General features: G+C 34.0%; 1 protein-coding gene across 2 annotated transcripts in view; it reads left to right on the top strand.

Annotated features, from left to right (window-relative positions):
- The first annotated feature begins 2,777 nt into the window (after positions 1–2,777).
- The window catches only part of LOC144434016 (sodium- and chloride-dependent GABA transporter 2-like), a 47,802-nt gene continuing 31,559 nt past the window's right edge, over positions 2,778–19,020 (top strand). The window contains exon 1 of one of the 2 annotated variants that reach the window (XM_078122498.1): positions 2,778–3,114. In XM_078122498.1, the coding sequence (XP_077978624.1) occupies positions 2,904–3,114 (211 nt within the window). In that variant the 5' untranslated portion in view covers positions 2,778–2,903. Of the gene's footprint in view, positions 3,115–17,259; positions 17,344–19,020 lie in introns of those variants that run through there. The other variant, XM_078122568.1, reaches the window with a different exon arrangement.

Here is a 19,020-nt window from a genome sequence, read left to right as displayed (position 1 = left end):
TAAACATTTAGACACATATTTCATATCGCATTATTGCTAATGTTGTGAAATTACTTACACGTATATTCGGCCTTGAACACACATAACAAAATCACGTTTATGCAAAATCGAATGAATCGATTATGATATACAACATCATGTGATACATTTACTGCATACATAATGGTTGTTGTTGTTGTTATTATTATTGTTGTTGTTGTTGTTGTTGTTGTTGTTGTTTAAATAAAAAACTTGGAGGTCATACATTTAGAAAAGTTAGAATGATATATAGATATTCTATAGAGGTTGCTATACTTATATTCAGTTTCTGTATTTACGAATATATAAAACAATATATGATGCCTTGCGACAAAATAATTTGTATGCTATTTAGTCATACTTTATAAGTTTTTCCGTTCATCCTTAATTACGTGTTATATTTGTAACTGGGTGTGTCAAAATGCACATAGTGCTCAAAATGTGTATATGCAAAAGGATTGACGCCCGCGATTGACGACGAAGAGAGCCAGTGAATGCAGTGTGTTGTTGAATCCGAGAAACACTCACCAAGTCGACTGACTATGAAATTCATGTATACGTGAGTACTTGTTGTTTAACAACAATTCAATGTTTTCTTTTCTTTTCTATTCCTTTCTTTTCGGCGTAAACATTCTTTTGACATATTACATCTACATGCAGGTTTTCTTTTGGAAGAAAATGACAGTCCCAATGTTTTAGATAACAGATGTCTACTTATAAATAAAGCTTACTTATTAAACTATAAGTCACCACACACACCAAAACAGTGTATACATTTTCTGAAAGCTCTTGACCGATTTTTGTGATGCTATCACTGATAGTACATAATAAATGGTATTTTGACGTCCTGACACGTAACTAGCTTGTACATGAAAATTATCCTTTTTACTTCAATTCTCGAGGTAAGCTTAAGAATAAAGAGCATTGGAATTTGTTCTATAATCCTTTGTGGTTGCTGAGCTATGGCATATTGAAAGTACGATCTTATTTTTAAGTTAGCGAAATCATGATTTCTTCTTCAAGAATTCGAAGGCGGTACTTTTCGTAGAAAGACGAAAATGGTAATACAAGAATTGTTATAGTAGCTATTGACCTGCTGAACGATGGGTGGACTTTCTTTGCAATTGGGCATTGTTTGACAAAGTCGAAATACCCATTTATTATATCATACTGTCATACAGAATATGCCAAAAGCTTTTATATAATGTTTTTTTTTCCGGAGGTAATAGGGGGTGTGTGGTGATTTATATATAGAGCTGAAAGTAGAAAGCTTTACTTACAAAGTATCTTTTTGTATGGTTACCTTACATATAGACGATATGCCAATATTAACCATATTCCCCTTGCAGTAACTTGAGCATTAGTCTGTCAGATATATATCAAACTATAATCACACATGAAATTATCATATAAGTAGCTACGCAATGGAATCGGCCTACTACGTGAAATCAAAAACTTATCAGCCCAGACATCGTGTATAGTCAGTCACACATCGCGTACTGAAAATGCAGAATTGGAGAATTGTGTATTGGTTTTGTTGACACGATTCGATACATGGATACTACATTGTCAATTCGTTGATTTCTAGAAGTTCTAGATATTGACAATTATTATAAAATAATTGAACAAGTACCGAATGTTACTGTGACCCTGGTAACCTATCTATGATTGTTTACTTTGCAGATAATCTCTCTCTGTTGAGTCAAGTACAGTTTATACGGTACGGTAGGCCTGTACAGTTATATGTATATTCAGTACGCCTAACCTGGATTTTCATTGTAAGATATTGATAAGACGGCTAGATGTCGTCAAGTCGATGGGATTCCTGGTCAATATTTCCATTGCATATTGTAACCGGACCTTAAAACTTATTGAGTATATATTACTGACCCGATCGTGAACTTTCGTTTTCATCTCAGCCTTGATGCGCCCTTAATGTTTTTTCTATATGTTTTACGAAAATATGAAACGTTTTGGAAGTGTCAGAATCGTAAGCGAGACTATCCAAATGCTGGCAATGGTGTTTACAAATACTAAAATATTGATTCATGGTAGTATAAATAGGCCTTGGGCAATAGGGCCTTCATGTTTGTGTACCCACTCAACCATAACACTTACGACCATGTTTATAGTAACTTATACATGGTTCGGTCGAATTCTTGTCAAATAATTTTATAATTTGTATTTTTGCAGGTTCACCGGTATATAAGGTTACTTTTTATCGACGTAGTTGGTTAAATAAGTTCCCAATATAATACCTGGTGGAGGGGAGCGTCTACGGTTTCAGTCATCGAGTGGCATGGCACATGTATGGCAGGTGGCAGAAGCTCAAAGTACAAACCGCGGGAGCCAAGAAAAGTTTTGGGCGATTCCATTTGATTAAGGTTATAGTGACGAGTCATAGTACAGCTTTTGCCACAAGCATGTGTTTTCTTGACATTTACTACATATGAATAAAGTTAGATGTGTAATAAATATCCTGAAAGAGACGATATAAAGTGTTTTATTAACTATGGTTCGTGTCACAAATCGTCCTACACCTAAGATTGAAACTCACAACCCCACCCATAAGTGGGCTCAGACTGTGGTAGTGTACTGGGATCGTTCAAACAACTCTTCTTAGTTTTTCGGGTCACATGTTTGAACGTTGTACCTTTTCACTTACACTGCGATATTCACATTTAAATCTTATTCAAATTCGGTGTAACTTTATATCTATCACGTACTATAGTATACTATTAACGGTGTGACGAGTGATATTGAAACCTTAGCGAGTTTTGGCTTCTCAACCTTCAGTCTCGAATTCTTACATCGAGTTACTGCCGTGTAAAGTAATAACTTCACTTTGAAAACTAACGCAGTAACGGTACATTTTGTTATTAATAATGAATGACAAAGGTAAAGAACCGAGATCCTTGGACGAAGTAGATGTACATGTCGATGGCAAGAAGGGTGGCGGCCAAAGTGGCGATGAATTCGAAGGCAAACGGCCCAAATGGAGTAACAAGGCAGAATTCATGTTATCATGTATCGGCTTTGCTGTCGGACTGGGAAACGTTTGGAGGTTTCCATACCTGTGTTACAAAAATGGGGGAGGTAAGTGAAAAGCGTTGAGTACATGAGTTAGGTACAAACTAAATCTTCTATACTTATAAGTATAGTTTGATACAGCTCATTACAGAAGGAATGGGCTTCACACACGAAATTCCTGTCGTCTTCCCAGTGACACTGGCAATTTTAGGTCGCTAGGTCTTGACAGTGAATTTGACCTTTTACGAAAACAGCATCCTACGATACCCATTTTCTATATTAGTATTAAACAAATAAACAACTTGAAAGGAGTAATTGTCTTTGTTGTAGACACCACTGCCCTGGTTTCACTGAACTGTCATTTATATTTTATAAAATAAAGGATCACCCAGTGCTCTACATGTCGGTAGTGGTATTATTATATATTGGTATGTATTCGTTAAGACTCAGAGAGAAGGTCATAAAAATGAGATTACAGGTCATTTTTGAACCTGCAGCTATACAAGTTTACAACTACTTCGTCCAAGCTATTACAGATGTAATGTAAAATAATGGCATTTCAACGAAGCCAGTGGACTGAGATTGTGTACCAGTATAGTGTAGTTTGATACATGTTGTACATTAATTAAATACCAGCTACTAAAATGCACCTCAAGAATATTAGTACTAATATTAGTTCTCCAACAACAGTAGAATCCCCCCCAAAAGGAAACAACACCCCCCCCCCCCCCCCGCCACCACACAAAACAAGCAACGTTATGACACCACACTTCCTATCAAAGATTTGGACACATCAATGAGAATGGTAAAAAGAACTGACACTAATAAAAGTATATTGAGTAAATATTTATGAGGCTAATTGTAAGTGGAAAGTTTACAAGAAGTTTATCAACATTAAAGTATTTAATTAGTCTTATTGTGTGTGATTGTTCCTCACCATTCATAGAATCATGTTAAACTATAAAGCCTGGCTGGCACATTAACACATAACTGCAACAAATTGTGTACTTTTTTTGTTTATAAACATTTAGGAAGGACATGCAACTGGCAGTGGCAGGTCACTGAAATGTGAAATTAACGTTTGTTTGGCAAGTTTCTGTCACAAGAAACAATTTGCTTATGTTGCATACAGAGAGTTTTTGTCAGTAAACTAAGCGGCAAGTGAAGTGTGCATTGTCTATGCTGCAATTTATATAGTCTAGTACCTATACAGTATCATCACAATTTACACCTCCACTCACAGAGACCATGTTGGCATCCAGACTACAATTTATACCATTACTTGTTACTTCTCACAGAAGGCATGTTTTACACTTTGAATTATGGTACAAGCCAAAATTACAGATATATAGAGTAAATAAAAGTCTGAATAGATGTATACACCAAACCAACGGAAATAAAATAGACAAAATTAAATTTTCTTATCTTGATTGTGATATTTTCGATTTTTATACACCTAGTTCTGATATGTCAGTAAGAAGTGATTGAACATTTGGACACGCCCACATGTATTGAACCAAAAAAGTAGAAACTTCCATACAGCAGAAGTACATAGCTAAATGTCCCCATATAAACCAATAGTCTTTGTCAATCTATAAATTGTTTATGCCAGCCTACAGTCAAACAAATACCAGGGTGCATGGTGTTTACTTGAATCATGCAAAGCAGTACAATACTTGACAGTGTACAAAAAGTGTAGCGTCCTTGGCCAGAGGACACAACAGCATTCTTTGTGAAATGTACCAAAGAAAAGGTTTTCTTGCCCTGGGTGTCCTTAGGCACTATGGTAATATAACCTTAGTTAGTCTTCAAGATCACCAAAACCTTGCACTGAAATCATTGAAGCAAGTAAAAGACATATTTGGCACGTATAACACGGTATTTGGAGTTTTAGAACACAGGATTTTAATGTATGATTGATTCATGGTGCAAGTGGGGAATTGTATAAGGAATAAGACAAAGACCATATATTTTTCAAAAAGAATTTATTTATTCTACAGATCTTGCTGAAAAAAGTGACATTGAACGATTTTAATGCTTTATTTTTTACGATTCGACTCATCAATCTTGTTGTGATGTGAGCCACACATTGGATGCAAGACACCCCTCGTACATGTATTATAAGGAATATTTACTTTCATACATTCTCATGTCATTTATTTCCAAAACAATAAGGTAAAAAGTATTAATATTATAAGATAAGTAAATATTTGCAAATGTTTTAATTAACATTGAATTAAGTGTTATGACATCTAGATTATTTTTTTTAAAATTCTTTTTTCTTTTCTTTCCTTTTCTTTTATAATGCCTCATAAATGTCTTTGTAAGTTCTGAAGAAAGTTAAACATAAAAAAAAATGCCATAAATGGGGCAAAATTTATACAACAAGGGTGTGACCTGACCGAACTCTTCAACTGTGAAACTTTGTGAGTGGCAAGAACTGTGCATTCATACAGTATACAGACAATTTACACATGAATGGGTTTTTGTTTGTATGCTTCTAAAAGCAATTTAGGATAGTGCTTCACATTCAACTGTACACCTATAGTAAAAGATCTTTTTAAAAATCAGCACAATAAAATCAGATTCTTTTAGTGGGCAATGGTTATAGGCTTGATATAATGGTGTTTCTATATCCCTTGATGATTTGATGTGACAGTCTGACTAACCTTTTATACTCACTTCTATTTTTACCATTCCTCCATTTTGTTTAAACATTCAGAACGGTTTGAAAAGTAGATTGCAAAGTTATGTGGATGAATTAATGAAAACTCACTAAGTGATATTAAAAAAATATTGCAACTAGGTAAGATACTCCCAGTGGTATGAACTTTTAGCATAGATGGTTGAGATTTTACTTAGGATAAGAACCCTGAGATGGTGAATGCCAAGCTTAAGGTTCTCCCCACGATAACTGGAGTCCTGGGCAATATTGATATTCATAGATTAATTGATATTCATAGTATAATTAGCATATCAATACAAGAAATATGCATGTTCAATATTATGCTTAAACATTTCATTTAATTATGAGAAGTACAGTTATAATCATTCAAATATATGATGACGTATATGGCAATAATGAATAATGTAAAAAAAATGTTCACACAATTTTCAAAAGTATTTTTTCTTTTGTATATAATCCATGTGAGTATATTTTCCTTCCTTCTACATGCACATTGACTACTTTCTCAAGAAATATGTATATATATTTCTTTTTCTTTCTTTCTTTCTTTCTTTCTTTCTTTCTTTCTTTCTTTCTTTCTTTCTTTCTTTCTTTCTTTCTTTCTTTCTTTCTTTCTTTCTTTCTCTTTCCCCAAGTACTGTTTCCCAAGAAAAAATTATTACCATTATTATGGAACAAGGGAGAAAGTGGTAATTTTAGAATTCAATTTAAAATAATAAATTTACAGGCCTAATGTGAAAGAATTTATCTGCATTACTGATATCAAAACATATTTCTAATTATGGGTGGGGGTGGGTTTGGGTGGGGTGGGGGTGGGGGTGTATTGTAAGATTAATGGTTTATGGGATATATGTGTACAGATGAAGAATGTCTCTACATAATTGATAACTTAGATCAAGATACAATTTCCATTCATGCTACCAGAGTTTTGGGTGATGATGGGGCTGGAATAAGAGACCAGTTATGTGTGTCAAGGAGAATAATGGGTTTAGGGATAGTTATTCAGGATTTCTATTCATGCTACCAGAGTTTTGGGTGATGATTAGACTGGAATAAGAGACCAGTAATTGTCAATGAGTATAATGGTTTTTTGAGGTTATCGTTGTACGTAAAAGAATGCTATGATTGTTACCTATACAAGGCTATCATATTTCCACACCAAGCTAGTACCCTGCAAATGTGGTGTCACATTTCTGTAATGTCTTAATTTGTCTCTAAGTATGTCATGTTCTGCCACTACTAGTACTAGTAGTAGTAGCAGTAGCAGTAGAAGTAGTAGTAGTAGCAGTAGCAGTAGTGGTAGTGGTAGTAGTAGTAGTAGTAGTAGTAGTAGTAGTAGTAGTAGTAGTAGTAGTAGTAGTAGTACCAAACCATTTTATTTGGTTGGAAAATGCACCAACTCTGCATCCTAAACTTTTGAGACTGATAATTTTTAGACCAACTTGATTTGATTTTTAACTCAAAAGGATTCACTGGGATGTGTTTAGTCTTTATCTAACGTGAAGTTACAATTTGTAAATCACAAAAAAGAAGAAAGTTGTTTGATAATTTTTGGGGGAATGTGTTGAAACTGAAGTTGAAAATAATTTTAAAAGTGATAAAACCAGAAACGTAACATCTTAAAAATAGCAATAAAAAAAAAAGAATTGCTTCTGGTAAGGACATTTGGCTAAAGTGGTGCGACGATGCGAATTTTTAAAATTAATTCTCAACAAACCTGTCACTCAATCTACTATTCATAGCAGTTACTGTTCTTTTTACTTAGTACTGTAAAGCAACTGTGTATGTGGGGTAGATGATATTTGCTTGTTCACGATTGGCTCTACAGTTGTCTTCACTGAAGTAGGAAGGGTTATTTTTGTGTTTACCCCACAGATCTGCAGACTGCATGGGCTGGACAAACACGGGGAGGAAAAAAAGACTGCCGCGAGGGTATTTAAGTGATGCACGCACTGACCAGAAACAACTCTTTTTTTTTTTTAGGCCTTACATATATTTTTAACTTTCTGCCCCAGAGTTTCTGTAGTGTACAAAAGAAGTTCTTATAATTGATTTGTTTTGAGTTTGTTTTCTTTTGATCAGTTTATGATACACATTTTTGCATGAGAAAAAGAGAAATGAGATATGCAGATAGTTGAAGCTTGACTGAGTAATTACCAAGTGGTGCATGGTCATAACCACAGCCTTTTTTATGGCACCATCCAAGACACACCACCACCATTGTCATTTTTAGTCCTCGCCAGACGAAGTCCGGACGGGGACTTATGGATTGGGTTCCGTCCGTCCGTCCGTCCGTCCGTCCGCAGCCGTTTCTTGGAGATGCCTGGACCGATTTTTTACAAACTTGGTACATGGGCAGCATACTATGGCATACATATGCACGTCAATTTGTTTTATGATACGATCCAATATGGCCGCCTAGCAGCCATTTTGTTTTCGAATTTTCCCTGTCCATGCGTGAACAGATCTCATTCAAAGCTGCTATTCGGACAGTGTTAAATGACATACATGTGCATATTCATTGTTGTCGTGATACGATCCAATATGGCCACCTAGCAGCCATTTTGTTTGTGAATTTTCCATGTCCAAAGCCATAACTCAGACATGCTTGAACAGATCTCATTCAAAGTTGGTATTAGCACAGTGTTCTATGACATACATGTGCAAGAAGACAAAGTTTTGGTGAAATTTAATGGGGAGGGGGGGGGGGGGGTTAGGGCTACTCCCCTTATTTGAGTATACATATATGTGACAGCCTTTGGGGTTCATTTTCTAGCCTTTTGGTCTAAAATGGGATCTGTTCTTTTTTCAAGCTGAAGAGTCTAAAGTGGGTTTCGCTTTGCATTATTTTCAATTTTGCTTGGCCTAAAATATGGTCCATTGTCCCTTATCAAATCATAACTGCTATTAATTGCCTCAAAATGTTGCCTCCTCAGGAAAATGTGTTGGGGTCTAAACTTTAATCTTTAAAAAACCTGTAATGATCTAAAATGGGGTATTGTTTATGGTGAAAATGGGTCTAAATTGGGGCCTGGGGTTTCCAGCACTAGCTACACACCCCTACCAGAGCCGGACAGCTGGCTATTGGTACCCCCCCCCCCCTCCTTTGTATTTGCTAATAAATGACTCCAGGTTCAACATCTGAAAGGTCAAGTATACATGTATAAGGTCAGTGTCATCACAGAGATACTAGGACTGTATGTCCCTTGAATTCCATACATACATTATACATACCATAGGAAACATTGTACACATTGTATGCATGATTTCATGACCAGTCCAGTCTACTTAGTTCAAAATATCTTACTTTAATACACACAATACATTTGTTGGCAGTAACACCCTTCAAAATAATAAATTGCTCATTTTTTTTTCATGTGCAACCTCTGTAGACAGATTATTCATGAAAGTAATTTGCATTTTCTGGATTATTTGTCCCCTTAAGTAGTATTGAAAATCTTGTGTGTATACTTTACCGCATTCTCATGACCTTTGACCTTTGTTCTGAAACACTTGATTGTTCACTTTTTTTTCACTTTTGTTCAGTTTTCTGTGCAAAATGGGAGTAGATCTTCTATGCTTGTGTGGCCTCAAAAATCATTTGTTTGAACAATTCCTGCAAATTTGTATGTGTACCTTGTAAATTAAATATTTCAGCTCTGCTTAGTTTCCATGGCAACCATGGTTACAAGAATGTTAGTGCCTCTGTTAGTCGACTTACAATTTATTAAGTATTGTGGTAGTAGTAAAAATTGAATGTTGTCATAACAAATACCACGATGATTATATATAACCCTTTGGATTTGTTTCTTTTTTGTAAAAAAATTAATAAAATCACTATAATAAAAGTTTTTTTTTTCATAAATGAATGATAACCTGATATGATATGGACAGGTATACACATCACTCCAAACTTTTATTTATTATTTTGCATAATTTAAGAAATTTTTACTCCAATAAAGTACAATGGCACTAAAACTAGATTAGACTTTGTCTTTATAATGTCACACATGTATATAGATTATAAATAATGTGGTTGGAGCGTGTCAAAGGCATATGTGCATTTTCAGAGAGTTTGGAATTAGGTCTGCAGTCACTCGCACTGTACTAAAACTGGTGTTGTTAATTAGTAGGGGTATAGTAATATATACCTATAATACAAGAGAACCCCAAAAAATTAGCAACGACTCAACAACAACTATGCCTGAGTACACTTGAGATAAATGTACACACATGTTGTTATGTGTGGCAGTAAAAAACCTGTTTGGATTTATAATTTTATACACTAACATGACCTTGATCTTAAGGTGACATTGCAGAATCAGTCATGGCCATAAACATTCATGTGTATACATATGTAACAACTGTTGTGTATGTGGTGGTGAATGACTTGCCCAACCCAGTAGCTAATCATGTCATAGATTCAGTACAGTGCTGTCGCATTCCTTATTGATCCCTAGAGCTGCTAGCTATAGTGCTGTCTGAAAGTTACTACCTACAATAAATTTCTGTGTATCCATGTGATTTCTAATTTTAATGCTAATATGTGAGTCTGTATACACTTATGATATCCTGAGTGTTTACAGCTTACCACTTGTTGTTTCTCATTTTTAAGAGTTTTTTGCTTTTGGTATAAACCTGTTTTCTTTGAACACTATGTAGTGTACATTATACACAGCATTTAATTCCCAACCTTGACCTTTATGGCAAAATGGTGACCACATTTGTGGTAAATCTGCACATTTTCCTATACCTTGTAAAGTTTAGTTCAGATGCCATTTAAGTTTCTAACACATAATATCAATGGTGAACTTTCCAAAGAGACCTTGACTTTTGACATTGACCTCCATCTTCAAGGTCAGCTGCCAAAATATGTCTTTCAATATTACAATGCAAAAAAAAAAGACTATTCAAGTGTCTACATCCATATCTATCTTTTTGTACCTTTCCCTTCATCTTCAAGGTCAAACAGGAAATTGTTCCATAACATTGGAAGTTTTGTATCTTAAAAGACGTCATTCAAATGTCTGCACCAAGTGTAAACTTTCAAGTGAAACACTAATGTATAAGTATTGACATTGGCCTTCATAATGTTAAATAGGAAATTGCTCATCATACTTTTTAAATTTTAAACCTTGAGACACCATTTAAGTTTGTACTCCCACATTGTTAGAGGTCTATTCAAATTGAAATTTGCACAATAACTGTAAGATTTATCATAAGGCCATTCAGTTGTCTACATCAGTATTATCAGAGATGTGATTTTTGATAATAGTTACCCGTGACCTTGACCTCCATATTCAAGGTCAATTAGCAATTTACTCCACACTTTTGAAGTTTTCCATAGACGCAATTCAAGTTCATATTTTTAGAGATGGTCATTCTGTTTAGAAATTGACATTTAACCTTAACCATCAACCGTTGGGCTCAAATAGTAATTTGCTATTAAAATGGAAAAAAAAATCATCTAGACTCTGTGTGACTATTAGTCTTGTCTCATAAATGTCCTCCCATAGTCCAGTAGATATTCATTTTATGCTGTATTTTGTGTCTTTAGTTTGAATTATGTCATGAACTTTCTCCTGAATTGAAGGACTGTATTTTAGACACCAATTAAGAGCACACTTATAGTGTTTGGGGAGTAAGTTTTTGATGAAGACTTGTTTTTAATTAGTACTTTTGGTATTTTTGCCGTAAACGATTTTCTTCCCCTTGTAATTGTATTTCATTGTGTCAGTTTTAGTGTTTTTGCCATGGCAACCATTTTGGAACTGATAAACACCAGATATTGTACAAAAATTGTATTTATATGATGTGAATATATGTATATATATCAAGGTGAAGGTGACTGAACAAAAACAGGTAACAGTCCAACTATAATATGACACCCAAAATAACTAGAAACCAGGCTTGAAGGCCCTAATCTGCATATTTATGTAAATGAGAATCAGATCTCATACTAGTTAGATGGCAGTTTCATAGGTGCTCTAGTATTACTAGAGCACCTATGAAACTGCCATGTAAGAGAGTATTACAGATTTTTGATCTCATAGTTTTGGACTACGATATTATCAATATACAGGTAAGAAAATAATCTGTCACTCTATTTTTTAAAAATAGTTGCATTTTGGGACTGTATTGATCACATGAAAATGTTAGCTAGATCGTGGACAGTTTGTCTATGGCCAGATACACCTTAGGAAGTGTTGAGACACTGACCCGGGAGTAAGAATTAGGCCTTTAAATTAAGAGGCTTAAAAAAAACGTAGAATGAAGAACAATTGCTGTTATGTCACATAACAACCACTGATAAATTCCTTGTCCTTCCCTACAAAAACATAAAATTAATTCACACATACAAGAAATTATTTTCATTGTGCAACTTTCTCAGGGATTAATCAAAGACACACAAAGTATAAATCATGATATGGTAATATGCTGGCAGATGTCAGTGTACCCTCTAATGATCCAAATTTTGTTGCTGTGAGTCAAAATGATAAAAACTGGCAATTTTTGTGAGTCTCCACACACTAAGAGATAGGGGAACACTGAATTTTGGTGCGTCATTAGAAATTGTGCACGTCAGTGGTGCGTCAAATTGGCTTAGAGGGCACACTACTGATGTGCACCGAGGCTGTTGTAGATTACAAGAGACAGGACACTCTTTAGGAGACCATATTATGAAAGCCAATTAAACAACACCAGAAAAGAGATTTTTATGAGCCAAAAACACAATTATCCTCTCATGACCTATACATAAGCATGAAATATTCAAAGTATTGGTATGTTTGTTTTCTCCCAAGTGACAATCATTAATGAAACTTTTTACCAATTTCACTAAATCTGATTGAAATTTGTATTCCCTTGACGATATTTATCTATCATGATCTTCTCATTCAGATGTTATAATCAGTCCCGTCAGACACGATTTTTCCCACAGGAAAGTATATTTTTATGAGTTTATCATTATGTCATATTTTTTTTATAATTTAGATTTGTTATAATCATATTTGCCAGAAGAATGACTATGACCCACATACAACTATAAAATAACAAACCTACCAAAGACAAAATGATTTCATTAGAATCCTCACCTTCATAAACAAGGCGCCATAAATTAAATTCTTTGTTTGCCGTCTGCGTCTGCATGCAGGTAGATTTATTGATACATTTAGAAAAAACAAGCACATTTCATTTTGCTCAAATTGCCATGTAAGGCTAATATTTCATACTATTTATTGTAATTGGAGAGACCTTACAAATATCTTCAGAAAATATCTACATATATCTTTTAAATGGTTGCTTAGCTTATCAAAATTTGGATTTTGACATTTCTATTTCTCCAGATTTTAGTTGCACACAGAAAAAATGAATAAATAGAAACATGAATTTTACATGACATGCTATCTTTGTATTTTCATCTCGGTATTGGCTTTTTTCCCCGTCTGCCCCGACGGCAAACAAAATATTTAACCGATGGAGCATAACATACTTTTCCAGCAGAGATGTCAAAAGATTGACATAAGGCCTAAAGAAAAGATTGTTTGGTTCCGGTTACCCAACCCCATCTAGTACTTTTTCACTGCTGACCTAATTTTTTTTTTACATATTCAAGAAAAAAATAATAAAATCGCGAAAATTGTGAAGTACATCTCACAAGAAATAGTGGATGCAGAAACTGACATCAACTTAAAAAGACAATATAAAAATGTTCTTCCAGTCTGTAATGGCTGTACATCTGATAGGAAGAAACCAATAACACAGAGACCATATGGAAAACAACAGAAAACATAACTACCTGAACTCGACACTCACACATGAAAAAAAAATATTATAAAATAAAATAAAAAAACTACCCAACCCATCTATTCTAAACTTAATCGGAACCACACAATTTTTTTTAATAGGCCTAAGGCTGCCTAAGATATGAACATACGTTGATGGGTATATGTATGATCAAAATAAGCTTTTCATTCGACAAAACGTTTTTTAGATTTATATTATAATTTTTTCATGGATGTGTCTTCTTTTGAACATGTATAGGAGATAAAATTGTAAGACAAGAAAATAAAGGTATATAAATTTCCCTAAATAAAGTACCCTTGTGTTTTCATCTGAGTTACTAGTATGGCATAATTTTGAAAGTGATGTGTATTGTGAATAGTATAATATCAATTTATCCACTGAGTTTGAAAAGGGGGAAAAATGAAGGAAATTGTGTTTTACATCCTACATTGATCTTTGACGTTGCTCCTATGTAGAATACTTTGCTGGAGACTGGTACAGCCTAGCTGTAAGTTAATTTTGTGACAACATGGTTGTGCCTTCGTAGTTCTATATTTTTAATTTAAATTTTTTTTTTTTATAGTTCTATATTAGCTTGACAACTTGATAACCCTGTCAGAGAGAGTGACCAAAATTGATGGAATCAAACCCCCATTTGTTATCACTTTCACCAAGCAATCTTTGAAGATAGGGATTATTAGAACCTCATGAATTGGCATTCAGATCTTTATTTTATATTTCTATTCTTTTTCGTGTCATTAAAATTTGATAACAAAAGACCAACATCAAAATATTGCCTTCTTTCAAATTTCTTGGAAAGTCTGAATGGTTGCCGTAGGATACTGATAACCATGATAAAATGCATTGTAATCTCCTTTGCTTCGCATCCCATTCAAAGAAAAATAAATCTATTTGGCTGTCACCAAGTCAGACATTAACCCCCCATGAGGGTTGACTATTTCCTGTCGTGCTTGTAACTGTCAAATACCTGTCACCTTTATTAGATAATATAACCAACATTTCACTCAAGGTGGTGTAGAAATGAAAGATTTTTTCAATTATATGGTGTTAATGTGACTAGATTGTACTCTTTAGCACACAAGATTTTTGATGTATGCATGTTTCAATGATAGAAGGGTAGAGGGTTTAAAACTAGTTAATATCGAACACCTGATGTTTTGTAGTCTAAAACCTGTGCTAGTATTGTACCTCACATTTAATTTCTCTAGCTTTGTCTATTTACTGACATAAATATTACACTAGGCAAGGTTTTCTTGCTATTCCTATTCTGTCATGAATGTACACTTCTTGGGAGATTTTTGACAAAGTAGGTACACACACTAAGAAACCTTCAATTAGATTCTGTGTTTGCTTACAGCTGTCCTTCCATTCAAGCCATCACTCTTCCCAACTTCTTAAAGCTTACCTTGACATCTAAATTAGATTGGACATTTTTTTATATTGTAAATGATGAAATAAATTGTACATTTTACTGAGTTATAAATTGACAAGAAACAGAGACAAATGAGATAGCAAACAATAAAAGTGTGTTGGCATCATCAATGCTTGGATTCTAAATTTAACATTTCTTTTTTTTTGGAACGCTTAGTTAGATACCATGATTCTGAATATGTTGTCAAACCAGAGATACATACACTCAAAAATACCAGGGCTATATTTTAAGAAAGAAAAATACCAAGGCTGTATTAATCTGACAAAAGAAAAATACTGAGGCTGATTATAGTACCAAGGCTCTATTCTGACAAGACAAAATACAGAGTCTGTATTTTGGCATCAGAAAAATATCAGAGCTGTATTCTTACAAGATTTGATAAGATAACTATCATACACAGCACAGCACAGCACAGCACAGCACAGCACAACATGTTTTTGTATACTCTTGTCTACTGGTCTGTTTACAAACTTAAGGTACAAGGCTTGCATAGTAATCCGAAAAACTAATTTACCTTTGCTATTTTACCAGTGGAATGCTGCTTTTCAAGTTATTTCATCATTTTCATTTGACAGACATGCAAACAGTGAAAAAATAAAAACATAAACAATGTGTGTCCACAACCTGAATGACCATGAGGACAGTAAACATTCTCACAAGACCTTGAAGACTGAGTCAGATAAAAAGGTGGGGAGACTGTAAACTTTAAGGTCACTCTCAGCAGCTTTGTGGATTATCGAACCCCTAAAAGTAATTTATAGCATAAAGGTGTGGAGACTGTAAACTATAACTTACAAGGTCACACTCACTGGCTTTGTGGATATCGAACCTCCAAAAAGTACTTTATAGTATGTAAAAAAAGTCAATAAATCCTGTGTTGTCAAGTGTCATTTCCTTCTGTTGAAAAGATATTTTAGAGTTTGATGTCCTGAATGAAAGAGTTTTGAGGTCATTTTTTGTATGGGGATAATTTGTGCACAGTAAAGTATTGTTCCTTGTCTGTCACTGCATTTGTACCTAAAGAGGGCATAATGAGACCCATATTGATTGCAATTGGCCATTTATACAATTTCTTTTGTATTACATCAGTGAGAATGCAAACATTATATCAACCACTAATTTCAATTGAATGTGACTTTGATGTTTCATTACTAAAACAGGCAAATTGATGTTGACATGGCAGTGCTAAAAATAACAAAAAAGGCACACTTTGGTTTTAAAAAACAACAGATTCTCTGCTACATGTACACCTTTCGTTGAAATCATTAAATTCTAACTTTTGTGGTCAAAAAAATTTAGCAATCATGCACACAAGACAAAATTAATTTTATGTATAATTTGATTTGTGAACATAACAAAAGACAGAATGGTATTTTTTTTATATGTGTACAGACTGTCTGCAAGGCAGGAATGTCATAATAACACTTTAAAAAACTTTCGCAAGAGATCGTAAAAATTGTATTCAGAAGTGTCAGCACAGGACGTATTATTTAATTCTTTTCTGATTAATTTCAGTAAAGTTCTGAAATTCAGTAGTTACAAATGAAAGTCAACAACTATATAAAAACAGTTTTTAATTTCCATAAAATCTTAAAAGACAAATAAGAAATAAAGATACACGGAATCACATCACATGAATTATGAGATTATATGTTGGTTGAAAATGAGATCATAAATAATTTATTAGATGAAATCAAAATGTATCAAGAGGAAATATGTATTTGCAGAATCAGGACCATACTATATATTTACATATAGATCGAAGAATGATGTGAGCTGATAGAGAAAGACATAGCGTAAAATTCTACAGATTACTTGGATTCCCAGCATTCCACATTCCACATCAAATGTATGTCACACACCCCTATTATACAGTGGAACAGGCTAGACATTAATATTACTTGCCTGCAAATACATACATCAACATTACATATACAGAATCCGAAGAGCAAAGTCCTAGAATCTCTAAGCGAAGAAAAATTGGTGAAATTACTACTGTGAACTGACCAAGTACTGATGTGTGCAACATAAATTCTTCATATAGCGCATTATTCATAATATCTGTCGAGCTGTGCACAAAGTTTATGAACATACTGCAACTGGTAGCCTGTTGTAAACAGTTATCTAAAAATCTTTTGACAAATTACTATCATGGCTGTGGATCCAGTAGATGCAAAAGTGACTTTGAATCAGCCAGTGGATAGCAACCCTGATTCTAATAGCCCCGGGGATAAAGCCGGAGAAGACAGTGAAGATTACAAACGACCAAAATGGGACCGTAAAATCGAATTTATTCTGTCTTGTGTCGGTTTTGCTGTCGGTTTAGGCAACGTATGGAGGTTTCCTTATCTTTGTTACAAAAATGGAGGAGGTAGAGTAAAGCTTGGTTTATACTTTTATAATACTATTTGGTCTTATAATATATACCCTCTAGTAACAACCCTTGTTAAGGATGGGGTGGGGGTGGGGGTTGGGGTTGGGAGTGAGGTGGGGGGTTATAACTTTCTCAGCTTTGTACAATTTTTGAACAAATGTTATGTGTTTCATAGCCACTTTTTTATTTAAAGTTGAAAATTTATATTCTTGTTGACCAGAAACTAAAATATGCTACAAAGGGCTTTAAAATAATTTTTAAGAATTTCCACAGTTCAAAGAATATAGAATATAAACATTAAAAACATAATAAACAATTATAAACGTTGCAAATTACAATATTATTTGCTGATATTACAAAAATGAAGTTTGAATTTACTGAGCAGCCCCCCCAATCCCCCCCCCCCCCTTTCAATTTATCAGCAATGAAATAATTGAAAGCAAGGAAATTGAATTTACTCCAACAACATGATACAGGAAACATGAACTCCCTAGATAATTTGTTGTTCACTCAGCACAAGGAATGGAAAGTCTACAAAGTGTTGTTATTCTGTAAGGCTAACATGCTGATAGCTATGAAGTGGAGTTGATAAGATATCTAACCATGAATAATTTGATACCTCAGTGGTAATATCTTCATACCACACTGTTTGTACAGCACTTCCTGTACTCTTTACAGAGCTGTGTTCGTCAGTAAACAAGGTTGAAAAAACGGTGAAGTCACTTCTCCTTGGTTTGAGACAGTCCAACTCTTATGAGATGTAATTGTGAGTGATGGCCATGATGGAATTCCGGTAAAAAAAAATAAAAAAATAATAAACTGGACAGTTTATTGTCATAGTCTTTCATAGTGAATTAGGAAATGAATTAGTCATAAATGTTTGATGACTGCTGGAGGACAATGACAAAAAGATAAACAACGGCCTTTCTGATCACGATTAGTACACTTCGAAAACTATCGTGTTATCTGATTATGAGATGAAAAAAAGGTGAAAATACCTCCAAGTGGTCTGGAATTAGATTATCTCTATTCCCTTATATTCACAATGCCCAAGGCGATAATGAAGTGTCAGAAACATTTATGAAGGCAACATTCTTTTATTCTTATGTTTCTCATTGCCAGGTTTACTTCAGAAGGATTGGTTGGTTAGCAGATTTTAAGAAAAAAAATGTAAAAAGTTACAGAAAGCACTACATTTGTTAGTCTTCTACCGAGTCTTGTTATTGTCACGTATCACCAACGGTTATTTATTTATTTAATTTTTTTACGAAAAGTTTTTATTTTTAGGGCATAATCATTATTACAATAGTTTCATGATCAGAACAGCTACTGTTTATCTTTGAGAATATACATACTATACCATTTATTTTTTGAGATTTTGTTTTTATTTTTATGTGTATGTTTTTATGGTTTAAAAAGTCAGACTCATTGAGGTTACAGATTATAAGAATAATGTTGCTTTGCTGCAATATGTTGTGAAGGCTGTCAACACATTTCTAACATCATTAACTTTTTTTTATTGAGTCTAAGTTGAAGTCTTAATATGTCTGTACCTCACGTCAAATGCGTAACTACTTAATATCAAATAACAGCGCCATAATCCAAATGAAACTTTAGAATTTAGAAAAAGTTAATAGAAACACAATACTTTTTGATAGCACTACTGTCTCAAAA

Source organism: Glandiceps talaboti, chromosome 1, assembly GCF_964340395.1.
Source record: "Glandiceps talaboti chromosome 1, keGlaTala1.1, whole genome shotgun sequence".
NCBI classification, from domain to species: domain Eukaryota; kingdom Metazoa; phylum Hemichordata; class Enteropneusta; family Spengelidae; genus Glandiceps; species Glandiceps talaboti.
The sequence above is the reverse complement of the archived record's forward strand: the minus strand, read 5'-3'. Positions and strand labels throughout refer to the sequence as shown.